Source organism: Mobula birostris, chromosome 11 (assembly GCF_030028105.1).
Source record: "Mobula birostris isolate sMobBir1 chromosome 11, sMobBir1.hap1, whole genome shotgun sequence".
NCBI classification, from domain to species: domain Eukaryota; kingdom Metazoa; phylum Chordata; class Chondrichthyes; order Myliobatiformes; family Myliobatidae; genus Mobula; species Mobula birostris.
In genome coordinates, this window is record NC_092380.1 from 40,897,210 (window position 1) to 40,923,423 (window position 26,214).

The following is a 26,214-nucleotide window of genomic DNA, read 5'->3' on the forward strand; positions in this document are numbered from 1 at the left end:
CATGGAGAGCAGTCTGACTGGTTACATCACCATCTAGTATGGAGGCTGCAGAGGGTTGTAACCTCAGTCAGCTCCATGCTGGGCACCAGCCTCCCCGTCACCTTCAACAGGCAATGCCCCAATACGGCAGACTCCATCAGCAGGGACCCCCACCATCCAGGACATGTGCTTTCTCATTGCTGCCATCAACCAGGAGGTACAGAAGCCTGAAGACACACATTCAGCATTTTAGGAACAGCTTCTGCCCTTCACCATCAGATTTCTAAACAGTCCATGAACACTGACTCACTTTTGCTCTCTTTTTACACTTCTTCTCAGTGTAACTTATATTAATGTTGCTGCCTCAAAACAATAAATTTCGCGACATATGTCAGTGATAACAAATCTGATTCTGAAGGGTTGCTGACCATCCCATACATTACTTACTGATGGGGGGGGGAACCGGGGAGGAAAGTTAGGAGAAGTGGTGGGAGTGGAGGGGAGAAGGATTGGAGGAAGGAGGAGGGGAGGGGGATTGGCGGAGGGAGAGGGAGGGAGAGAGGGAGGGGGAGGGAGAGAGGGAGGGGGAGGGAGAGGGAGGGGGAGAGGGAGAGGGGGAGGGGGAGGGGGAGGGGGAGGGGGAGGGAGAGGGGGAGGGAGAGGGGGAGGGAGAGAAGAGGGAGGGGAGGGAGAGGGGGGAGGGAGAGGGAGAAGGAGGGAGAGGGAGAGGGGGAGGGGGAGAGGGAGGGAGAGGGAGGAGAGGGAGGGGAGGGGAAGGGGAAGGGGAGGGGGAAGGGGAAGGGAGGGAAGGGGAAGGGGAAGGGGGAAGGGGAGGGGGGAGGGGGAGGGGGGAGGGGTTGGGGGAGAGGAAGAGGGAGGGGGAGAGGGAGAGGGGGAGGGAGAGAGGGAGGGGGACGGAGAGGGAGGGGGAGGGGAGGGAGAGGGGGAAGGAGAGGGGGAGGGAGAGGGAGAGGGAGGGGAGGGGGAGGGGAGGGGGAGAGGGAGAGGGAGAGGGAGGGGGAGGGGGAGGGAGGGAGAGGGGGAGGGAGAGGGGGAGGGGAGGGGGAGGGGAGGGGGAGGGAGAGGGAGGGGAAGGGGGAGAGGGAGGGGAGGGGAGGGGGGGAGGGGAAGGGGAGGGGAAGGGGAGGGGGAAGGGGAGGGGGAAGGGGAGAGGGGGAGGGAGGGGGAGGGGGAGGAATGGGGAGGGGGAGAGGGAGAGGGGTAGGGAGAGAGGGAGGGGGAGGGAGAGGGGGAGGGAGAGGGGGAGGGGAGGGGGAGGGGGAGGGAGAGGGAGGGGAGGGGGAAGGGGAAGGGGAAGGGGAAGGGGAAGGGGGAAGGGGAGGGGGAGGGGGAGGGGAAGGGGAAGGGGAAGGGGAAGGGGGAAGGGGAAGGGGAAGGGAAGGGGAAGGGGAAGGGGGAAGGGGGGAGGGGGAGGGGGAGGGGGAGGGGGAGGGGGAGGGGGAAGGGGAAGGGGCGGGTTCAATCCCCCAGCGCGCCCGTGAAGAGAACCCGACGTTCCGCTCGTCACTTCCGCAGCCCGCCCACTGCCGGGGACACAGTTCCGGCGCTGCACGGTGAGCCGGCAATGGCGGACACGTTGAGCCAGTTGTACCTTGGGGCGGGACTCACTGTCCTGTCACACCCGCTTATGTATGTCAAGGTGCTGATTCAGGTGAGCGGCCCCGGGGAGAAATCTTGTGGGAGGGCAGGTCTTCATAGTGGCAGTGTGGGCCGGGGTTGCAGTCCCCATGACAACGGGCCTGAGCAATCCCCACATGACCCCTTTACCTCCACTTGATCCCACCCTTCGCCTCTCCCAAATTGGTGACCGTCATCCAGTAACCCCTCCCAGCCTTTGCCCTTCTCCTCCCTGTAAATTCCCCCACCATGTGCTCTTTCTCTCCCTGTAAACTCCACCCTCTAGCTTTTTGTCTTTCTGCTCCTTGTAACCACCCCCTCACCATCATCAGCATCCCTGTGACTCTGCACCTTTTACTCCTCTCCCATCCCTGTGTCACTCCACTCTTTGCTCTTCCTCTCTATGATTCCTACCCTTTGCCCCTTTCCCCTCCCTGTGATCGCTTACCCTTTGCCCCTCCTCTCCACAAGGGACCAGCCATCCTTTCCCATCCCTCATTTTGGTGTTTATTCCCATGTTGTTCCAATGCCCTTGTCTTCCCTGCTCTTGGTGATCCTCTTTGTCCTTTCTCTCCAGTTTTCCTTGTTCCTCACGTCCTCAGCACCCCCTTAATTCTCCCAGTAATATTACCTATGATGCATTATGATCTGTCAATTCCCCCCTCCCTAATGGCAGTGCTGCAGGTGTATTGTGTTGTGGTGGGCATAGTGCTTTGGGTGACGCACCATCAGCATTCCTAATCTGATGGACAGTGCTGGGGGAAGGCTGAGGGTGCTGTTTAAACACTGAGGATGTGTTGTCATGCTGTGTTGATAGGGGTGTTCTTTTAAGAGACTGGACTCTTGATACTGGATTTATTGTCTAATCTTGCAGCTCCAGCAGACAGTCAAAGTGCATTGTTGCAGCTATGGAATTGCTTCACACAGGATGATGCCATTTATTACCCCAGCAACAATGAGGACGGAAAACTTGGCTCCTTCCCATCTTCTTAATTTCTTGTTCTTGTTATTTTTGGGAGACCCAGATAAGTGATGGACTCCCATCACTTTCTCACCAATTTACTCCATTAACGTTGCTGTGTTTCATTATAGAAGCCTTTTGTTGCTTATGAGCATTTAGAAAACATTTTTCAGAAGAGTTTTGCAATAAAGTAATTAACTGCTTTTGGCCTACTTCAAGGTCATAGAGGAGGAGATTTTCTCCTCTAGCTTCAAGGTCATAGGATCAGACAGGCTCTGCCTGTCCATTTGGCTTGACTAAGAGTTTAAAGAAAATCCATATTGCAACATTAATACTGTTACCTGAAGGTTCAAATTGAAGCACTCACTTTGAAATTCCACGCTGTGGGTGAGTGGTGGATGGTAAAGTATGTACCATTCAGGCCCACGCTCCAAATGCTGAAGCAGAGTCAAGTCTGTAAAATTGAGGGCTTGGGGAACATATACCAGTCCATGCTTCCGTAAATTTGTGGGATTCTTGATTCGGGGAGTTGGTGAATGTGCAGGAGGGCTGAGGGGTGTCCTTAAAGAAGTGTTTAAAACTATGAGAGGTATTGATAAGATGGATGGTAACACTTCCTACAGACATTCAAACCTTGGTCTCTGCCCTGTCACAAACCTCCCTTTTTGTTTTCTCTAGCCTCCTTACTTTATTTCAACTCAAAGTATCTTTGACTTAATTTTCTCAAAGTCAAAGATCTTTAAAAAATTATCAATCTGAAATATTATTTGGTTTTCTCTCTAATTATGCCTCCTGACCTCCTACATATTTCCAGTATTTTTCTGTTTTTATTTTCGCGTGTGTGGTGTTTTGCCTCTGGAGTATGCAGGATTCTTGCTTCTGTTTGTGCCAGCGAGTTTAAAGGCGGGTAGCGTGACACAGGTAGTAGGGCCGCTGCCTCACAGTGCTGGAGACCCAGTTTCTATCCTGACCTCAGGTGCAGTCTGGGTAGAGTTTGCACACTGTCGCTGCACCCACACTGGTTTCCACTGTGGTTCCTCTCACCTTCCCAAAAATGAGCAGATTGGTTGGATAACAGGCTCCCTGATATGTAAAGTGAGTGCTAGAAACTGGCCTATCTCTTGCTGAAGGAACTAAGCTACCTGTGTAGTTTCTGACACCTTACCCACATGCCATGCATTGAGAGAGCTTGGCAGTGAATGGTTGTGATTTGCCTTGATGCCAGTAGGCCTGAATTTTTTTTAAAATCAGCTGCTCAAAGTCTGAAATTAAAACACAGATATCAGCAATACCCAGGAGACCAGGCAGTGGCTGTGGAATGAGAGACAGAGTTAACCTTCGAGAGCTAAGACCTTTTAGTTTCTACTCTGCCCTCACCTTGTCTGTGCCCTTTCTTGAATCTCTCTGTCTTTGTTGCAGGATGTATTAGCAATAAACATCTGCTCTCCAGGTCCAGTTGCAAGGTGTAACTTGGGCACAAACCAAGTCTGGCTTTTTGTGGGATATATGGAATATAACTTATTTCAGGCCAAGTCAGGGCTCTGTCCCTCAGTTCTCACGCCATTGGTAACTGTTACCAGCAGTTCCCTTAGTAACAATTGGTTCTGTTTCTGCAATTATACAGAACTCAAAAAATTAATTACTTGCACTGCTAATTTTCATCTTCCAATTCTGGATTTTTCTGTCTCTGTCTTACAGCAAACATTCTTTACAAGCAGGTGGAAATCTTCAGCTGTCTGAACTACACTTATTCCCATCCTACTTCCTAGAAGAATGTTGTTCTTTTCCCCTAGTTCTTCAGTCTTTGTAGTATCTGCTCTGACAATGAAGCTTTCCACACAGATGACACAACACTGAGGTGTCTAGTTTTGTTCCAAGGATTCCCTTTACTGGAGGTTACAAAGCCTTTGACTGTATGTCATCCATTTCTCACATACCATCTCTCACTCCCTCACTTGGACAGAGTTCTCCATGTCCTCACTTTCACTTGCATTGTGGTCTCCTCTACAACTGAGAAACCAAACACAGATTGAGTGATCACCATTTCAATCTGTAGGAGTGACCCCAGGCTTCCTTTTGCCTGTTCACTTGATATTTCCATCGCACTCTGACCCACCTGTTTGTGTCTTCCACCTTACTCCAGTGAAGCCTGGCAGGGCACAATGCAGCATTTCGGACTTGACTCGGTTTCAAATTTAACCCTTTCAGCTTTGTCTGTTTGTATCAGGCCTGGCCAACTCTTTTATAAGGTATCTATAATATTAATTCTGATGTTCTCACTCCACTGACATTTCTGGGCATTGCCAACATTTTTCTAGATCCCCAGCAGCTCTGCTATGCATGACACAACTTGTTTTTCTCCTCCCGACCCTCCCTCACACATCCCAGCAGAGATGCTGGTTTTGTTCTGTCCGTCCCAGTCCAAGCCTTCCTGCAGCTTAAACTCACTCATTCCTTTTCTTTGAACACACATAAAATTTGCTGGTGAATGCAGCAGGCCAGGCAGCATCTCTAGGAAGAGGTGCAGTCGACGTTTCAGGACGAAGAATTGCTTGAATTTCCAGCATCTGCAGAATTCCTGTTGTTTGCATTTCTTTCTTTTCCAGTTCTTGGAAAGTCTTCAACTTGTAACTCTTCCTTCCTTGTTCCAGATATTGCCTGACCTGATGAGTGGTTTAAGTTATTTCTCTGTTTTTTTATGCTTTCATCTCCCTTTAAAGTATGTACAATGTAGCAGGAATCTTAGCTGATTTCTGCTGTGCAACAAGTTTCAATTTACCAGTCAGTTTAACAGTTAGCTGTAGAACAAACACGGCATCAGACCCTACAACATGATGTATTTAATGCATTCTAATACCAACTATTGCTTCATCTCAGCACCAACTTTGAGACTGATACACTGTATGTTAATACAAATAATTTTGTACAGAGGCTGAAAATTGTGCAGTAATACAGTGTTCCATGGCTACTAAAATCTGTATCTTGTATAAAATGATGCCTTGTAGGCACTGTCAGTCTCTGCACGCTCGGTCACCTTACTGAGTGCTCTTCCCTGTGTCACCTCTGCGACCACTGAAATAGTCACTTCATTGTGGACCTGATGCAACAGGCTGGTTTGAACAAGCAATGCATCCAGGAGCTGGAGTTGCCTTAGACTTAGATGCCTTGTTTAATCCAGTCCACGATAGTTGAGGAGTTGGGAAAGATGTCCGGGCAAACAGATTTGTTCTCCTTGCAGAACCTGGCCTTGTAGAAGTAGTGCAGATCATTTGGCTTCGCCCGCGACAAACACTCTGCAAAAGCCCGGTCACACTCGCATGACATCCTGTTGCACACAGTCTGCCCCTTGCACTCTGTCTGTGCTTTCTGACATGTGTAGTTGTACAGACCCCACTTGACGTGGCTGTGGCAGCCAAGGGTCACCCTGGTATGGTAGTAGCAGCAGTCGTGCAGGAAGCAGCAGTGGTCCACCTGGTCCACAGGCCTGCTGGAGCCCCCAGTTCCACAGTAGCAGCCATAATTGTGGAGCTTGAGGAGGGAGATTCTGAGCTTGGAGCGGTAACACCACAAGGTCACTGCCATGTCTATGAGCCCTCGTCGCGCCCGGTCCCGGACTAAAGACTGACCTGGCTCAGCACTGGGGCAATGGCACAGCCAGATCGCACACAGAACCCATGCTGAGAGCCCCTTCATCATCTCGTCTGCTCACTCTCTGTAACTGTGCTTTCCAGGCTTATATTCAGTGCTGTCTATCTGTCCTCCCATTCCATGCATCATGTGATCCTTGGCCCGCCCTTCTAACATCTCTCATTCACTGAAATCTGTTTTTATCTGACCAGTGCAATTGATTCTAAGCAGTCCAGGTTATTTGTGCAGGTCTGAGTCAAGAAAAGAACAGCCTTTATGTTTCCTTTGGGTGAAAATTGTCTAAAAACTATTTGATTGTATTTGTGAGCGGGTGTGAAAATGAACACAGGTAGTGTTAGGCAAAAAAAAAGAGTGAAGTGGTTCCTGTACCTTGAAATTATAAATGTGAAGTTAGTGCATTTTTCATGGGCTTCCCACTCCTCTTATTTGCTGCTGCTGTTCCTTTTTCAAGCAGTTAAATCGGTATTAGAGCTTTGGGTGTTGGTATATTTGGTTGGGTTATTGTTGCCTGTGGAATGTATATTCTGAGCAGTCCTGGTGGTTCTAATTGTGCAGGCTCTTCTTGACACTTTGTGGCTTCTAGAGAACATTCCATTCCCAATCCTGAGAGGCAGATATCACACCGTGTCCTGGGACTGGAGTACATCACAGAATCACTTTGACTTTATAATCCTGCTCGAGCTCTCAGGTCTTCTGTCAGTTTCTTAAATCCCCCCCAAAAGATAATGACAGGTCAGCTTTTCTGAACTATGCTTCTAAACTGTGGAATTCTATACCTAAAACTATAAGGGATGCAGGCTCAGCTGACGCTTTAAACACCAGCTCAAAACCTATTTATTTAGTTTTAATAGGCAATAAACCTATTTATTGCTTTTAACTAACATCTTGTCTTTTAGTTTCATATTTGTGCTTTATGCCATTGTTTGAAGTAGATCGTCTGTGTGAAAAGTCCTCCAAAAAGAAGTTAGTATGATTATGGTTTTGTCCTGAACCATGTTACTGTCTGCCACAGTATATGGTTTCACTGTCTTTGCTGTTCTTGGTTGGAAATGTTTTTGCTTTTCTCAGTTGAGTTTTCATCTGTCATAAGTGCAGCTTGAAGGCCGATCTCCACGTAGGGCAGCTGTCCTCCTTTGACTTTTAATTCCATCTCCCATGTTTCTCCCACCTCTTCCCCACCTGGATCCCTCCAGCCAAAGAACTCTTACTTTAGTATCAGCCACTGTGGTTGTCAAGAATGTATTTAATGTTAGGGGCAGAGCTCAATAAAACCACAGGAGAAATGTATGTAATTTTAAAAAATGTTGACACAAGTAATCATATCCATAGAATCAGATCATGTGTGGGTTTGCTATAGTTAGAAAGTTACATCCTGAGTTTGGCAAATTTTTTTCCAATATAGCAAGGGGTTTTCATTATTTGATTCAGCTGAAAACGAGATCATAGCTGCTTCTGCACAATTAAAGCAGCAGAAACGGGTAACAGAGTGATCTTGCCCACGTGTCTGTGTTTAATTCAAGAGAGACCAGTGATCTTTGCACTCAGGATTATTGTCATAGTCAGCCCAAAAGCAAACTGACACATCATTTTCTGTCTGCTGCACTGTGTTCCGTATCGACTCTCAGTAAATCATTGTCTCAAATGAGTTTGGAAAGTGCCAATTTCTACAGGCTAAAACTAAGACCAGAATTCATTTACAAACAGCACCATCCTCATATGAAAACTGGCTGTGTATGAAGTAATTTACAATTATAAGTAATTTTCAGCATGAATAATGAAATAATTGTGTTTTCTATTTAGCTATTAGTTGGAGAGACTGGTTGTTCTGCCTCAGCTTGTTAGAACACTATCCTCACCCATTAAGTTTTATTGTGAAATGGTAAAGAAGTTAAGTAAGGATGGTATTGGTGGAAACCATTTCTCAAACAATGAGGGAAATTTTAACAAGGCAGTTTACAGCATCAATTCCTCCAACAAAGTTAAAATTGTGTACAATAGATAACATCACCATGATGCCCAGCATATTTGACATTCTTGCTTTTTTTTCTTTACTCTTAACTGCATATTTTCTAACCATTATAAGTTTTAATCAGTTATTCTGGACGAGCTGAGAGGGAGATACCGAGGCTGCAGATTGGGTGAAAAGCGACGCAACAAAAGACGGAGATATAACCATATCTCCCGCCTGTCATTATGGGGAGCATAAGATCACTGGCAAATAAGATGGAGGAACTAGCAGTACTCGCAAGGACACAGAATGAATATCAGGTGTATTGGGTTTCATCGAAACATGGTTACACGAGCAAATCCCAGATTCCAACACTACTGTGAATGGGTTTTCAATGCTACGAGCAGATAGTTAATCTACAGTGCAGTAAGAGGAAGGGAGGTGGGCTTGCTGTGCTTGTGAACAGCAGATGGTGTAATCCGGTCATATTTCTGTAAGAGAACGAATCTGCAGTCTGGACAGAAACCGCTTGCTGTGAATATGCGACCATTTTATCTACCACATGGGATCAGCTATGCCATATCGCTCGTTGTCTACATTTTACCTTCCACACTCAGTGTCTGATGTCATACACCCTACCATTGCGAGACTCCAGCCTCAATACCGATGTGTTCATTGCAGTACTTCAACCATGTTTCTATCTCAACAACCCTCTCCACCTTCCATCAGTTTGTCAACTGTCATACAAGAGGAAGCAAAGCTGGACCTCTTGTATGCAAATGTTAAAGATACACCCAGCTCCACAGCTCTCACCCCACTTGGAAGACTTGATCACAACCTGGTTCACTTCATGGCCTTGTATAAGCCCAAAGTACAGCAACAGCTAGTTGCCACTAAGATAGTAGAGAAATGGTCTTCAGAGGCTTTGAAGGGCTGCTTTGAAGTTACTGACTGGAATGTGCTTTCTGAACCATATGGGGAGGACATTAATGGACTTACTGATTGCATCACTGGCTTCATCAAGTTCTGTGTGGACACTGTAATACCATCAAGGACTATTTGCTGCTTCCATAACAACAAACCATGGGTCACCAGTGATCCAAAGGCTCTTCTCAACCACAAAGAGGGATCCTTTAAATCAGGAGATAGGGAGGAATTGAAACGTGTGCAAAGGGAGCTAAAGGAGATGATCAAGGTGGCTAAAGAGTAATACAGGAGAGAGCTGGAGGTTAAGCTTGGGCTGAGTAGCACACTGGAGGTGTGGCGAGGCATGAAGAACATCACTGGCTTCAATCAGCCTAGCTGTAGAGCCTTGGAATGCAGCCGTGAATGAGTTAAACCAATTCTTCAAGAGGTTTGACAATTGCCCTCCTGTCCATACTCCCCTCAGCACACCAATGCAGGGGCACCCAATGCTCCCTCAGCACCAACGCCTCCCCTCCTCCCTCCACCCCCCTCCAATTCAACATGTGGATGAATAACACAGGTCACCACTGTCCACATCCCTTCCTTGCCCTGCACCTACCATGCACACCTCCACATACCAACTGTTATCATCCCAATCTTCACCTCCCCAAACCCCACCTTCCACCAACTCCCCTACATAACAACTGCTATCATCCCAATCTTCATCTTCCACCAACTCCCCAAACATCATGGACTCGCCTTCACTGCTGAGCAGGTGAGAAGGTCTCTGGGGAAACTCAGTCACGGCAAAGCATTGGGACCGGATGGTGTGAACCCCAACGTCCTGAAGGAGTGTTCTGAGCAGTTGTGTGGAGTTCTTCAGCGCATTTTCATTCTGAGTCTCAGCCTGGAAAGGATCCTGTGTGTGTAATAAACATCACGTATGGTCCCAGTACCCAAGAAGGGCCAACCAAAAGTCTTGAATGACTTCTGACCTCACACACCATGAAGACCCTAGAGAGGTTGGTCCTGGCTCACCTCCGACCCCTGGTCGAATCAGCCCTCGATTCCCTGCAGTTTGCCTACCAGGAGAACCAACTCCCATTTGGATAAGCAGGGCAGCACTGTGAGGATCATGTTTTTTCATTTCTCAAGTGCCTTCAATACCATACAGCCCTCATTGCTGGGGGAAAAGCTCTGTTCAATGCAGATTGGCACTTCCATTGATTCCTGGATAATGGACTACCACAGACCACAATTTGTGTGGCTTCAGAGCTGTGTGTCAGGCATGGCTATGAGCAGCACTGGCTCCCTCCTGATTACCCTGTATACCTTGGACTTCAGATAGAAGACTGAGTGATGTCATCTGCAGAAGTACTCTAATGACTCAATGATAGTTGGGTGTATGAAAGGAGGACAGGAGGATGAATACAGGGCCCTGGTTGAGGACTTTGTCAAATGGTGCAAGCTGAATCATCTGCAGCTCAACATCAGTAAGACAAAGGAGATTGTGATGGACTTTAGGAAGACTAAACCTGCTCTGCTCCCTGTTACTGTTGATGGTGAGGACATAGATGTGGTGAGGACTTACAAGTACTGGGGGACGCAGAGTGGAGCACCAACACAGAGGCTGTGTACAAGGAAGTCCAGAGTCACCTCTACTTCCTGAGGAGATTGAGGTCCTTTGGAGTATGCAGGCCTCTCCTTCACATGTTCTGCCAGTCTGTTGTTGCCAGTACAATTTTCTATGCGGTGGTGTGCTGGGGCAAAGACATCAACACGGGTGATGCCAACAGGCTCAATAAACAGATTAGAAAGTCTGGCTCTGTTATAGGAGTCAAACTGGACACACTGGAGGCTGTGGTAGAACAAAGAATCCCACAGAAAATCCTGGCAATTCTGGACAATGTTTCTCGCCCTCTGCAGGCCACCTTGACTGAACAGGGGAGCACTTTTAGTGATAGACTAAGACAACTGTGCTGCTCCAAAGAGCACTATGTGAGGTCATTCTTACCCTCAGCCATTAGGCTCTACAATGAGTCAGCCTACAGCCGGGAAAGTGATAATCCCCTCCTTTTAGACTGTTTGTGGCAACTTTTTTTTAATTCTTTCTACTTCTCTTATATTTATCTCTGTGCACTTGTAATGGTACTTTGACACTGTAATTTCCTTTGGGATCAATAAAATATCTATCTATCTTATTTGAACAAACTCATTAATCAGCAAAGTCATTACCTCATTAATACATTTAACAACAAAGTTATTTGAAATCCTTAATCCAGTCACATTGCAGAAATCATTAAGTCAGGTATTTTAGGAACGAGAATGCTTCAATGTCAACAGGAATTTACGGGATTGGGGTTAACTTGTTTCATCGAAAGAGCTACACAACAAAATCTAGGTGTGAAGACAGGAATGAGCCATTCAACCCATAGAGCTGGTTCCCTCATTCCTTGAGATCTTGGCTTACTCCATTACCTTAACTCCATTCCTGCTTAATGTCTTAATATCTGTTAATCATGGGTTTGAAATATTTAGTTGACCCCCATCCCCTCCCCCCAGCCTCAGCTGCTTTCTCGGAAAGAGGGTCCCAGATTTACTCTACCAGCCAGTTGGTAATAGATACCTGTTTTGGGTGTGTTAAATTATTGGCTGAGTCTAGGATAGAGGAAAGTCCTATTTGAACATAGAATGCAGATCATAGAATAGTACAGCACAATAACAGGCCCTTTGCCCACAATGTTGTGCCAAGCCAGCTAAAAAGTAAATCAAAAAATCTCCAGAACTAATCCCACCTACCTATTCAATGTCCATATCCCTCCATCTTCCTCTTATTCATGTGCCTATCTAAAGATCTCTTAAACGCCCCTAATGTATTTGCCTCTAACACCTTACCAGATGGCACATTCCAGGTATCCACAGCTTTCTGAGTGCAAAACTTACCACTCACATCTTCCTTGAACCTACCCCCTCTCACCTTCAATGCATGCCCTCTGGTATTAGACATTTCTACCCTGGGGGAAAAAAGCACTCCCTGTCTACTCTCTCTATGCCTCTCATAATTTTATAAACCTCTATTAGATTTCCCCTCAGCCTCCAGAGAAAACAATACAAGCTTTGTCCAGTCTCTCATGATAGCACATGTCCCCTAAACCAGGCAAGCACCCTGGTTAACCACTTCTGCACTCTCCAGAGCCTGAACATCCATCCTACAGTGGGGCAACCAGAACTCTATAAAATTTTAACATAACTTAGTGACTTTTGAGCTCAATGCCTCGACTAATAAAAACAAGCATTCCCTGAGCCTTCTTAACCACTCTATTGGCCTGTGGCCCCTTTCAAAAAGCTATGAACTTGGACCCCAAGATCTCTCTGCTCAGCAACACTGTTAAGGGTCTTGTACCGTCTCCTTACATTTGCCCTACCTAGGTATCGTTAATCCCTGTCCATGTGCAGCAAGGGAGAGGTATATGGCCCTCTCTAACCACACAAACCTTGTTCCACTGCAGACACATTTTAGGTGCAAGCCTGGATGCGTGTTGGGAGACGGTGGACAATGTGTGAGGTCCTGGGGATGTGGAACAAGGAGAGCAGGTGGATGGTGGTGCAGAGCTACATGTTGGCACAGCAAGGACGTATGGGTACTCAAGACAGCATCCTGCCACAGGCGTGACCGTAAGCCACGTTTGAGAGATGCTAATTGTGCTGTATATCAGAAGTGAGCATGCAAAATGGGAGTGAGAGAGCATAAACAGATGTAATATTGAAGGTCCAGTCCTGGCAGCAATGCATGGTGTGGGTGGGACCTGATCTTGGTTAAGTGCACTCCACTGTACCATAGCAATTATGGGGACAGAAGATAAAAGTGTCACTCTTTGAACCAGGCTATTTTAAGTAGCTATGTGTTTATTGTGTCTTGCTCAATGGTGGCCTGTCACAGAGCTAGCTGGCTGTGTCATTACTGACTCTCATTAGATGTATAAGTTGTAAAAAGATGTAATTCTTTAGCACCTCCAAAACTACAGGCAGGACAGAGCAATGGAAATAATATGGCTAGAGGTTTTCATGTAAGCAATGCAGCAGCCAGTGCCTACACAATTGAGTTTCCACCAGTGGTACAGGGGTAAACATTACAGGAGAATAAATGTTGTCCAGGTTACTGTCAACACTTTCCTCAATATTCCATGGAAGAGTACTGTGGGATGTTTAGCATTTAAGATGTGAAGAAAGGCTCATCATTGAGGTGGTGGCTCGCAGGTCAACCTGATAAAGTTGTCTTTCTCTTGTTGTTAGGTTGGTCATGAACCACTGCCCCCTACTCCAGGCCGGAACATCTTCGGACGGCCTGTTCTCCAGCTGCCTGGGCTCTTTGCTTATGGTAAGTATCAAAGTAAATTAGAATACTGAATGTCCTGCAGATTGCTGTTTGCTAACGTTCCTGCGTTTTGGATATCCTTAGCCACAGGGTAGCTAGAGTTTTCACTGTGTAACACTCTCACCAGGGCTCATATATAAACTTGGCTCGTTACCTAACTCTGCTAACAGCCACGTGACTCAGTAGTGAGAAGGCCACGTTTCATAAACAATATACGTCTAGGGTTGGTATGATTTAGCGTTCAACAAAACAGGAACATTGAGAATTCTAATTAAAGGAATCTTGATTTGAGTGAATTCTGTGTAAATGCTGTCCATACATAATTATTGTTTGGTGAGAAATAATAGATTGTGCACCGTATAAAATTATAAAGAAAGTATGTTTATCAATTTCAGCTTTATCAAACAGTTAATACGTTAAAAAAAGGCCCATTACAATTAAACCAGTGTAAATATGCACATAATCATTGGAGCTCGTGTCGTGTCTGTGGTGGTCGGGTGTACAGCTTTACTCACTGCGCTGTATTCTCATCACTAATCACAGATAGAGCTTCCCCTTCATGGACTCCTTCGTGTCGTGAAGCACTCCTTGCATTAGGGTCTCCCCTTCGGATCAGATCCTCTAGGCATCCTCCCAAATACACTCTTCTCCACATCTCCCACCGAAAGACCAAGAAACCAAGCACTGTCCAACACATCTCTCTAGAATTTTCTTTTGATCGTACCATCCTGATTGACACAACATTCCTAAGTTGAACAACATGGTTCCTTTAGCCAAAACCAAAATACTCTACCAGCAGGACACATCTTTTACAGAAAACTGCTAAAATGAAATACCTACACCATAACAGTAGAAATCTTAACCAGGGCATTATAACTGTTTATGCTGTGTCTGCCCTGGCAATGTGAGATGGACAGCCTGAAGGAAGCTCAAGCTGAGCATAGTGATCCTTGGTGGGCACTGTAGAGGGAGTTTGACATTATACACCTGTTTAACTGTCCTTCAATGTAAAGAGAGTGAGGTTGCTATGAATCAGCAATGCAAATTCTTGTTTTGCATCCTGACAATATTCTTCTATTGTTGTAAACATTACTTGCAATAGCATTGATACTTAATTGTCATTTGTCTTGCAGCCAAGCACATTGTGAAAATTGATGGAAAGCGAGGCCTTTTTAAAGGCCTAGTTCCCCGGCTGTGTGCAGGTACCATTGGGACGGTCGTACATAGCAAGGTGCTGCAAGTGAGTACACTATCAATGGTGAGCCGAGGAGTCGTACTACTATACTAGTCACTGCATCAGGGAATGTTGGGCAGTATCCCATGACAAGTTCATGGCTCTTCTCACAGTAAGCTATGTCTGTCACCCAGTGTGCTGGCTTAGTATGCACTGATCTGCATTGGATGGATTGTGAGAATGTTGCGAGTATGCATGTGCCATTTGATTGGGCGGTGAATCAATTTGGCCTCCTATGCATGGAGAGCTCTCCCTTTTCATGTGGGTTTTCAAGTGTGCATGTCTTCTCACCTCAGCAGACTTGCTTCATAGCTCCCACAATGTAAGCATGTAACATTATTAACATGCCTTAGTAAAAACGTTTAGTCTACTACTCTGTTGTTCTTGCTCTGTGCATACTTAACAGTGTAACGTACTCCACAAGTAGACGAGGCTGGGGAGCTGGGATGCTCAAAGCCTGGGAAGGAGCTGCTAGTAGACTAGGAATTGAACTGCTAGCTGAATATGACCACTTCCTTTACAGACATATCCTCAGTTGTTCTGCAGTCCCTTCCTCTCTCACTCTGTCTCGTTTTGTTACAGCACTACCATGATACAAAAGTTACTGAGGTGAGTGTCTGCTTTGCAGTTGAACTCTTTCTAGTTGTGTCTCTGTGTTATTGCAGATGAAAATAGCTGACCTTCTGTAGAAAAGAATGTGTGGGGGAACAGACAGAAGCTGTCATCAGGAGCCACATGACACTGAGTCATCCATTTAAGCAACTACACTGATTTAAAGGGAAGGGAAACAGATCTCTCATCCATTACCTTGGGCTCTCAGTAAAAACCTTGAGACTTGTCCATTTACTAAGTAGGCTGTTTCTGAAATTGGTTCTTTTTTCATAGACACTCAATCACCATTATTTCTCATCAGGAGCAATTGTCCTTGGCTCATGGAATTCATTTCCTATGCATAAATCGCCCTACTTCAGTCTGCAACCTTGTTATGTGTGTCCATTATGCTGTATGCAAGACCACACCATTTGTTTGAGCAGACTGCAGGATGTCTTATTTTGCTTGTAAACCAACTGGACTTCTTGTTTGCAATCTATTCTTTAACTTTCATTGGTGTTGTGAATACATCTTTTCAAAATGGCAAAGTAGTGCCTCTTTCCATAAGTTTTCTTCAGTTGATTGTTGATGTAAAGCTAGATATAACGTAAGCCAACTGACAATTCAAGAGTTCCCTTCACGAATGTAATGAACACTAGTACTTTGCAGACCTTCACTGCACTGGTTATTTACCAATGATAGTTTTTATTTTTCCTTGCAGTGCTTAGAATTGGGAAAGCTTGCAGGTTCATCTTCATTGTATCGTGTGTTTGAAGAGGTAAGCTTGGCTGGCCTGCTGAAGCTCATTATCCAGGACAATCAAAAACAAGGAACCATTCCTCTAATTTTTAACATACTTTCAGGAAAAAGTACCATTTGCAGGACTGAAATAGAATCAAATGTTGTTGCTGATGTACTATGTAGATACACAGTACTACATAACTATCTACTCCTGCATTGCAGTTATTCCTTATAGCCCTGATTGTGCTATTGATCCTTATCAATACCACTTGACTATCCAAATGAAACGTTGAATGCCAGTTTTATTAAAACTGGTCCGCTCAGAGCCCTCTGTTTGTTAAAACTGGTCCGCTCGGAGCCCTCTGTTTGTTAAAACTAGTCCGCTTGGAGCCCTCTGTTTATTAAAACTGGTCCGCTCTGAGCCCTCTGTTTGTTAAAACTGGTCCGCTCGGAGCCCTCTGTTTGTTAAAACTAGTCCGCTTGGAGCCCTCTGTTTATTAAAACTGGTCCGCTCTGAGCCCTCTGTTTGTTAAAACTGGTCCGCTCCAAGCCCTCTGTTTGTTAAAACTGGTCCGCTCTGAGCCCTCTGTTTCTTAAAACTGGTCTGCTCAGAACCCTCTGTTTCTTAAAACTGGTCTGCTCAGAACCCTCTGTTTGTTAAGACTGGTCCACTCAGAGCCCTCTGTTTGTTGATGTACCATGGTCAGTTCTTCTATCACATTATATTTCAACCTTTAAGCAGAATTTACCTCTTCCTCCTCAAACCAGTCCTTACCTCATATAAGGTAAGCAATACCCCTACCCGTCACCTTTGTCTAATCTTCAATATCATTATCAAGTCAGTCCTCATCAAATCCTCAATGTCCACCCCCTGTTAATGTTTCTTTAACAGTAGTGGGGGTATTGGGGATGAATCTTATCATAACCGTCAACTTTGCAGGACTATAAATTAATTACAACACAGGTTAGGTGGAATGTAACTCCCTCTGCAGTTTAACTTCTGCTGACTGGGCCATAAGAGGTTTGAGCAATAGGACATCTGTGCTTTTAAAATAAGTATTTTCTTTGTCTTTAGACAACGCGGGAGATGATTGCTCGCTCCACAGCCACTATTGTCACCCACCCCTTCCATGGTAAGATTGCTGCTGCCTTTAACTACATTTACTATATTGCATCAGTGAAGAATGCACAGAGGTGTAATGTGAAGTTGTTTCATTACAGTGATTACCTTGAGATGTATGATACAGTTCATTGGACAGGAAACTAAGTACAGGTGAGTGCAGAGAATTGACTGGTCAAGGATAGGCTCGGGAAGCTGGTGGTGATCCAAATGTGATGAATGTTTCCCTCACTAGATGATAAAGAAACATTGAGCACCTAGGACATGCTGGAAGTGACTGCAGCAAATTTGCCTCTCAGTTCATGGAATAAAAGTAATTTATGACTCGCTCGGAGGGCATTCCACCAACCATATACATGCCAGTGTTGTGCATTGGTGGAAATGCTTATATTTTATTTTATTTTATTGAGATACAGTGTGGAGTAAGCCCAGCAATCTCCAATTTAACCCTAGTCTAGTCACAAGACAATTTACAATGACCAATTAACCTACTAACCGGTATGTCTTGGAAGAGGCAAGGAAACCACAGCACCTGGAAGTATCTGAAATTGCCTCCAAATTATAATCCACCCTCATCAGCAGTGTTCCATGACTATGTCCGTAGACTCAGCACATTTGTAGTGCACAGCCACAACATCAAACTCTGGAGAATGTGCATAGCCACATCCAGATTTAAAATGCAAAATCTAAGGCATAATCATTTTCAAAGTGCACACATCATGTTAGCATCTATAATGTATTTGGCAACGCAGTAGAGACACAGCCTGTCACTGAGTGTGTGCACATAGTGATAATATGAATTCAAGAGCATTTAATGAACAACTGTATCGATGCTCCTGTTTATACACTGGAGTGCTTGCCCAAGCATGGCATAGGAATTCAGGTGTATGCTCACAGGCATATCAATTCAAAACTGTGGACATTTGTGCAGCATGTTAATTTAGGATTTTGCACCCAGGCACAGAATATTAACTCAAGTGTCCTCATGGGCATGGCATATGAATTCAGGAACATTCACATGGGCACAGCATGTTAATTCAGCAAACTGTTTCAGGAGCATGTGCACATCTGCAGTGTCGAACTCGCACACAAGCACGGCTTATTTAGAGAAGACTGGGCAGGCTTGGCTTGTGTCTGCTTGGAGATGAGAAGAGTGAGAGTGGACTGAATGAAAACATATGATCTTGAGGGTGGATGTAGAGAGGATGTTTTCACTTGTGGAAAAACTAGAATTGAGGGTCATGGTTTAAATATGTACTCCAATTTAAGACAGCAATCAAGTGAAAATTTTCTCTGAGGATCACAGGTCTCTGGAACTGTTCCTCAAAGAAGCAGAGTAGATTCTTAATCTTCTTGGGTAGATTCTTAATAAACAAAGGAGTAAATATTGCCAAGGGAATATAGACTTGAGGTTACAGTCAGACTAGCCCTGAACTAATTGAATGGTGGAGTAGAATTGAGTGAGCCCCTTACCTACCATCCTCTCATGTTTATATCTGAATTCTGCAGTATGATAATGACTACTACGTCGACTCAGGCCTAGGGGGCCGGCATCGAGTATGGTAATGACTCGCATATTAATACTGGAGTGTGTACATGAACAGCATATGAATTCAGGGCAATGCATACAGACAATGTGTGTGAGTTCTCAAAATATCTTATGACGTAGGAGGAGGCTGTGTGGACTAGCAAGCCTACACCAGTAAGTGGATTCAGGAGGGCGTGCATAGGCAGTGTATTTGAATTTGGAAGCTTTTGCATAGGCACAGCATTTAAACTGAGGATGATGCACACAGCCAGAGTGTTTGATGTTTTAGTGTATTGTTTGGTCCGGGGACCTGTGCTATTGTACAAAACTGATACACAGCCAGAGCGTACTGAGATTATCAATTGCATGACCATGTTCTCTTGATGCTCAAGCATGCACATCACCGGAGTGTATTAAAGCTGAAATACGTGCACAGTTGTACTGATACTCGAGTGTCTGTCCAACCATGGTGTGCTGTGTGCATTCAGTGATCCGATGCATGAAATGGTAGATCATCTGGTGTGATGATACCTAAGTGTGCATACAGCTATAGCAGAGCATATAATGACTGAGCTTGTGCACAGGCACAGTGAATGGATGATTTGTTGGTTCATGTTATGGTATTAAGTTACATAGATAGCTAGAGTTCTTGACAGCTGACTTAGAGACATAATTCAAATCTTACTGTGGCAGCAGAGAATTTTAAATTGAACAGTTAATAGAGGGGGAAAAAGTCTAGAATTTTAAAAAAACTATTTGGTGTCAGTAAAGTTAGCCATGAAATTACTGGATTGTTTTTAAAAATCCAGTTTGAACCATTACATCCTTCACAGAAGGAAATCTACCATCCTTACTCACCCATAACTTATCCAAACCCACTACTGTCATTGTTTCTTACCTGCCTCCTCAGTTCAGAAGATGGAGGGATAGAGAAAACAGATTTGCATTTCTGTTCGCTCACATGATTACATTGGAGAGGATGCAGAGGACGTTCACCAGGATGGAGTGGTCCATCCATGAGGGGAGTCAAATTAGGCTGGGTCTCCTCTGGAGTAGAGGTGACTCCAGGCATAAGTTGAAAGCAACAGGAGAGAGATTTAAAGAATTTTTTTCTCTCAGGGTGAATCTATTCCATATTTCACTCCCTGAGGGGTGGTAGATCAGATATTCCTGCCTTTAAGAAGTTTAGAAGGCCACTTAAATGCTATGGCATAGAATGCTACAGGCCAAGTGCTGGAAAGTGGGATTAGGTCAGACAGGGCATGGTGGCAAAAAATGCCTGATTATGTGCGTATGACTATAATAAATTACTAATGATATCCTCATCCTGTGAATAGGTATGTCACAATAGCCCTTCAACCACCAAGTCTTTCTCAGCTATCTACATTAATTCTTTATTCATTCTCCCCACATTCACGCATTCTCCCCCCGTCCCCCCCAGATTCCACCACTCACCCACACTATAAGGACAATTTACAGTGGCCAAGTAATCTACCAACCCGCATTGGAACTGTGTCCTGATACAGAGTTAAAGAATGGATACGAACAAACAAACATATGAGTTTGCAGCAGGAGTAGGACACTCACCTCTGAACTGTTCCTGTTATTGAAAGCTTGTAAACTCAGTTTTGCATCCCCACCTTGCCTATCAAGAATCTACTTGTTTTAAAAATATTCAGAATTCTGCTTCTAGTGGTCTCTCGGGAAGAGTTATAATTTGTGACTTTTGGAGAGAAACTACTTTGCCTCATCTCTGACTTGGCTGGGCAATGTTTTTTTTTAACTGAAGTTCTATAAAAACTGCATCCAGTTACAGCACATTAATGCTTGAATGTACACACAACCGCTATTTTGATGGATTAAGTAATGCTAAATTGATGTCAAAATGCAGACACTGGATTTTTTTTTTTTTTTGAAGATTGATAGTTTTTTTGTCTTTAACTCTCCAGTGGGGTATTCGGTTCGGTAGTAACAATCTACCGAGAAGAAGGATTATTAGGCTTCTTTGCGTAAGTATAATTTTAACTGCGAATGAATTACTCTGTAGCCTTAAACCACAATGATTGCTTGTGCAGCTTTGAGGTGAGTAGACAGCATATCTATAGACAAGTTTAGCGACAGGAGATATCTACTGAGTTACAGGAACTTGGAGGAACAGGCAGTTTCCATGGGCAATCAATGTTTTGGGTCAAGGCTCCAGTTGAGGACCAGCCCTGCTATGCTCATTATTTCTGTCTGTTCTTGACCCACTGAACTTAACTCCACATACCTCTACACTTTAATGTCTCCTTGTCCAATCCCTTCCCACTTACATCTGGGACACCTTGCATGCCTACTACTATTTTGACAACATCTGTTTCCCTGGCCCCCATGACCTCATCCCTCATCAGGAGATAGTTTGGGGCCTTCTGCTTCTTTGTGGAATGAAAATCCAGCCAGTACCACTACACCGACACTCTTATCTGCCTGACAGAACTTGTTCTTACACTGAACATCTCTCTTGATTTCTGTCACTTTCTACAAATCAAAGCTGCAGCCTTGGGCATGGACCCCAGCTGGGCTTGTGTTTTTGTTGGTTACGTAAAACAGTCCATGTTCCAAACCTGGTCTGGTACGACTCACCAACTCTTTCGCCGTACATCGGGTGCTGTTTCTTGATCTTGTGTGGAATTCATAAATTGATCATTTTCACTACTATCTTCCACTCCATTCTCAAATTCACTTGGACCATTTTTTTACATCTCTCTCACTTTTCTGGATCTCTTTGTTTCTGTCTCCCAAGACAAACTATCTTCTAACATTTATCATAAATCCATTGACTCCCTACAGCTATCTAGACCACACCTCTTCCTACTTGGTCCCTCATACATATGCCATCATATTCTCTCAGTTTATATGTGTCTGCTGCATCTGTCCTCAAGATGAGGCCTTCCTTTCCAGGATATCTGAAATATCTGCTATCAGGAAACATGGCTCCCCTTCTATTGTAATTAATAGAGCCACTGTCACATCTCCATTGCTCGTACTTGTGTTTTAACCCCACCTCTCCCTCACTCAGAACAGAGATGGAGCAACAATCTACTGGAGGGATGTCTGTGTTTGGCTGGAGAAGGAATTGTTGATGTTTTGGGTATAGACCCTTCATCAGGACAGGTAGCCAGTATAGAAGGGGAGGGTTGAGGCAGGAGCCTGAGGTGAATGATGAACCAAGGAATGGTGAAGAACAACGGGTGAAGTTAGGAGATAGAAGCAGGTAGATAATGGTTACAGGTAGACCTAGCAAATGGAGTCAGTTGGGGAGGAGAAGATGTGACAAATGGTGAGATCTTGTTGCAGATGGCAGAAATGATGAAGGATGATGTGTTGATATGGAGTCTGGTAGGGTGAAAGGTGAGCACCGGGGAAACTATCTCGGTGTTCATTCTCCTCATATTCTACATGGTAGTCTACAACTCAGTGGTATGAACATTGAAGTTCCAATTTTCAAGTGACTCAAACCCGCCCCCCCCAATGATTTTACTTCACCACCTGATCACCCAGCTTCTCATACCAGCCATTTTTCAAACCCATACTTTGCAATTCCCATTGCCCAGCTTCAGTCTCTCCCACCACCACCACCAGGTGTCATCATCCCTCCCGTATCTGCTTCCACTTTTCACCTTCTTTATTGATTGGATTCCAGAATCTGCAGACCTTATCATCTCCACTATACCACAGAATCTATCTCTACTGTTCCCCTTCCCTTCCCCACTGGGCTCCATCTGTTCATCAGCCCGTTCTGCCTATCACCTTCTAGCCCTGCCTCACCCCTCCCCTCACCTCATTATATCAGCTATCTCCCCTTTACACTCTCAGTTGACCATCCCTCTGCCCCACAGATGCTGCCTGACTCACTGAATTCTTCCAGCAGTTTGTTTTTCTTTGCATCCTGTATTACTCACTTGGGGATTGGTGTAGGGTCATGGGTAGATTATCTAGTAGCAGCTTGGATGAAGGACGATGGGTACATTCTCCAGTGCCAAACTAGGTGAGGGATGGTAAGGTGATGGGGAGACCCTCTATTGTCTACTAGGGAGCAATGGTAGGATGATAGAGGAACCTCTTTAACACCTGTCCTGTGTGTATCCCTACAGTGGCCTGATTCCTCGACTCCTGGGTGACATGATTTCTTTGTGGCTTTGCAATTTGCTGGCGTATGTCATCAACACCTACATCTTGGAGCCCCCCAGCCAGGTGGGTCACTGTAACAGAGATCCTTGGGTCAACATCTGGGCAGGCAAGACACCAGCTGTCAGTCAGCGCACTGAAGGGACGGCATAAAGGGTGGGGAAAAGTGAAGGACAAGGTCAGGGGATGAGCTCCCGGATAGTGGCAAGGGAGCCAAAGGGCAGAGAGGCTGGTGCCATACTGCCAGGTGATCAGTTTTTACCCAGGCTCTGTGCCTTCTAACCAGCTGCCTTCAGTGTTTCCTGTGATATCCCCCCACCACACTGCAGTAGAGTTCCTGCTACTGTATGAAGTCTGCCTTTCAGACCAGTGAGCTTCTGTGGATTTGCAGGACATAGTGCAGAACGGGTTTCGGAGCAAAGGTGTGACGATGAAGCTGGTAAGGGAAGATCTAAAGAAATTGCTTTGAGGCCCACTGTGGATCCTGAGGGTGTCAGGGTAGGTCTGTGGTGAGGGTAGGGCAGTACAACACACCATTTTCTGATTTCTCGGAGTTGCTGTGTGTCCTATGCCTGCCAGCCGCTCTGTGAGATGTTCCACTCCCTGCAGCTGTGGTCAGTTACAGGTCCTATCTCAGCCCAGTAATTGCAGCTGGCCAAAATTATACCCTGCAGCTTTCTTTGAAACAGACTTCTCTGTCATTTTAGCTGTTTTTCTGGGAAACAAAGTAATTTGAATTATTACAGACCCCACAGAAAAGAAACTCCTGGAAATTGAAATAAAATCAGAAACTGCAGCAGCTGGCTTTCTTGGAAAAAATGGGGGAAACAAGTGGTACTGGTACTGTCAACTGACTTGGTGGGACGAACCTTTAGTGGAAAACTGAGTGGGCAGCCTTGAGCTGAATTCAGACTGGGGTGGAGTAGTGTGTCTTGGGCTGTGTTCTAAGCTGTACCCCACTGTGTATGTTGCTTGTGATTGTCTTCTCTGCCATATTTCAGGGCTCACATATTGGGGAGCTGAGGAGTTACTCGCAAGCTGTGACTGGGGTGAGTGTTGTTCAGCACCAGTTGTCCTGCCATCTGTGTACATCTCCTACATGCTTTGGGTTAGCTCTCCACATCCTCAAGCTGCCCCTGCATGCTCACGCTCTTGAAAGTCATGTAGTGTATAGAGCCGTCTGCCTCAGCAGGCCCTGCCCTCATTTAGCTGGGTCAAAGGAAAACTATTGCAGATTGACTGTCAGAGGTGCAAAGGCTCCCACTAAGTGTTTCTTTTACTTTGAGAAAGGATTGGCTCTTTGCTTTATTTGAACCCCTGAAATGATCAGGCAAGCAAATTCTCCCTATTCAACTTTTAACGCCTTGGTGTCAACTAATTAGCCCATGCTATTCCTTCACTATGTGAGGAAGTGGCTCAGAGGGCAACTTGCAAGCACTACTAAGGCTCATAGAATCTGACAGCGAATAACCTTGATGCTTGGGGTTGCTAAATCCTAATGGACCACAGAGAAACAATTCTTAACCTATTACCTCCAATGTAATTCATAGAGCATCTAGCAATGTGCTTTGTTGTCTCGACTTCCTTCATCTGCATATTCCTTCATATTTCAAAGTGGTTCAAGTTGCTTTATTGGAGCCTTGTTTATGACAATTTCTTCATTGTTGCTTTCCTTACAGTTCCTGGCCAGTATGCTGACTTATCCTTTTGTTCTTGTCTCCAACCTGATGGCAGTCAATAACTGTGGGTGAGTTAAGCCTTTAATTTCTTAGATCCAGGTGAGGAGTACTCAGGAAGGGCAATACAGGCCTACAATTTGTAAGCTCGCAATTCCATTTCAATTTCAGTTTGAGCTTTTTCCTTCTGATGGTGGAGGTAATATTATGTTAGTCATTGGGGATTTAAATATGCCCAGTAGATCAGGAAAATCAAATTGATGCTGGATCCCAAGCCAGAGAATTTGCGGAAGGCCTCCAAGATGGCTTTTTGGAGCAGCTTGTGGCTGAGCCCACTAGGTGATCAGCAGTTCTGGTTTGGGTGTTGTGTAGTGAACTGGATATGGTTAGGGAGGTTTTGGTAATGGAACCCTTAGGAGACAGTGATCAAAATGTAATAGAATTCACCCTGCAATTTGAGAGGGAGAAGCTAAAGTCAGATGTATCAGTACTACAGTGGAGTCACAGAGACCTGGGAGAGTAGCTGATTAGAAGAGACACCAGCAGGGATAAGGGCAGAGCAGCAGTAGCCGGAGTTTCTGAAAGCAACTTGGAAAGCGCAAGGTAGATACATCCTAAAGGCAGGATAACACAACAGTGGCTGTCAGGTGAACTCAAAGCCAAAATGAGGGTTAAAATTAGTGGGAAGTTAGAGGATTGGGAAATTTTTAAAAACCAACAGAAGGCAACTAAAAAAAACATGGGGGGAGATGAAGTATGATTAGCTAGCCAATAATATCAAAAATGATACCAAAAGTTTTTTTCAGATATGTAAAGAGTAAAAGAGAGACTAGAGTAGATATTGGACCACTACAAAATGACGCTAGGAAGATAATAATGGGGAAACAAGGAAATGGCAGAAAAACTTTATTTATTTTGCATCATACTTCACTTTGGAAGAAGTAGTATGCCAGAAGTTTGAGAGTGTCAAGGGGCAGAAGTGAACTATTACTAGGGAGAAGGTGCTTGGGAAAGTGAAAGGTTTGAAGGTGGATAAGTCACCTGGACCTGATGGACTACACCCCAGCGTTCTAAAAGAGGTAGCTGAAGAGATTGTGAAGGCATTAGTAATGATCTTTCAAGAACCATTAGACTCTTGATTCAGCATGGTTTCCTTAAGGGAAAATCTTGCCTGACAAATTTGTTGGAATTATTTGAAGAAATAACAAGCAGGATAGACAAAGGAGAATCGATGGAGGTTGTGTACTTGGGTTTTCAGAAGGTCTTAAGGTGTCACACGTGAGGCTGCTAAGCAAGATAAGAGCTCAGGGTATTACAAGAAAGATACTAGCATGGATAGATGATTGGCAGGAGGCAATCAGTGGGGGAAAAAAGAGATCCTTTTTGGATTGACTGCCAGTGACTAGTGGTGTTTCACAGGGATCTGTGTTGAGACCATTTTGTTTTACATTGTATGTCAATGATTTGGATGATGAAATTGATGGCTTTGTGGACAATAAGAAGATAGCTGAAGAGGCAGGTAGTGTTGAGGAAGCAGAGAGGCTATAGAAGGACTTAGACAAACTAGGAGAATGGGCAAAGGGGTGTCAGATGAAATACAGTGTTAGGAAGTGTATGGTCATGCGCTTTGGTAGAAGGAATGAAAGCGCAGACTATTTTCTAAAAAGAGAATTCAAAAACCTGAGGTGCACAGGGATTTGGG

At 44.9% G+C, this 26,214-nt stretch overlaps 1 protein-coding gene across 2 annotated transcripts in view; it reads left to right on the top strand.

Annotated features, from left to right (window-relative positions):
- Window positions 1–1,522: 1,522 nt before the first annotated feature.
- mtch2 (mitochondrial carrier homolog 2) overlaps window positions 1,523–26,214 on the top strand; it is a 40,421-nt gene continuing 15,729 nt past the window's right edge. The window contains exons 1-11 of one of the 2 annotated variants that reach the window (XM_072272121.1): window positions 1,523–1,651; window positions 13,374–13,458; window positions 14,589–14,695; window positions 15,272–15,298; window positions 16,002–16,058; window positions 17,097–17,154; window positions 17,243–17,294; window positions 20,619–20,678; window positions 22,803–22,902; window positions 23,838–23,885; window positions 24,516–24,583. In XM_072272121.1, coding sequence (XP_072128222.1) covers window positions 1,565–1,651; window positions 13,374–13,458; window positions 14,589–14,695; window positions 15,272–15,298; window positions 16,002–16,058; window positions 17,097–17,154; window positions 17,243–17,294; window positions 20,619–20,678; window positions 22,803–22,902; window positions 23,838–23,885; window positions 24,516–24,583 — 749 coding nt within the window. In that variant the 5' untranslated portion in view covers window positions 1,523–1,564. Of the gene's footprint in view, window positions 1,652–12,665; window positions 12,756–13,373; window positions 13,459–14,588; window positions 14,696–15,271; window positions 15,299–16,001; window positions 16,059–17,096; window positions 17,155–17,242; window positions 17,295–20,618; window positions 20,679–22,802; window positions 22,903–23,837; window positions 23,886–24,515; window positions 24,584–26,214 lie in introns of those variants that run through there. The other variant, XM_072272122.1, reaches the window with a different exon arrangement.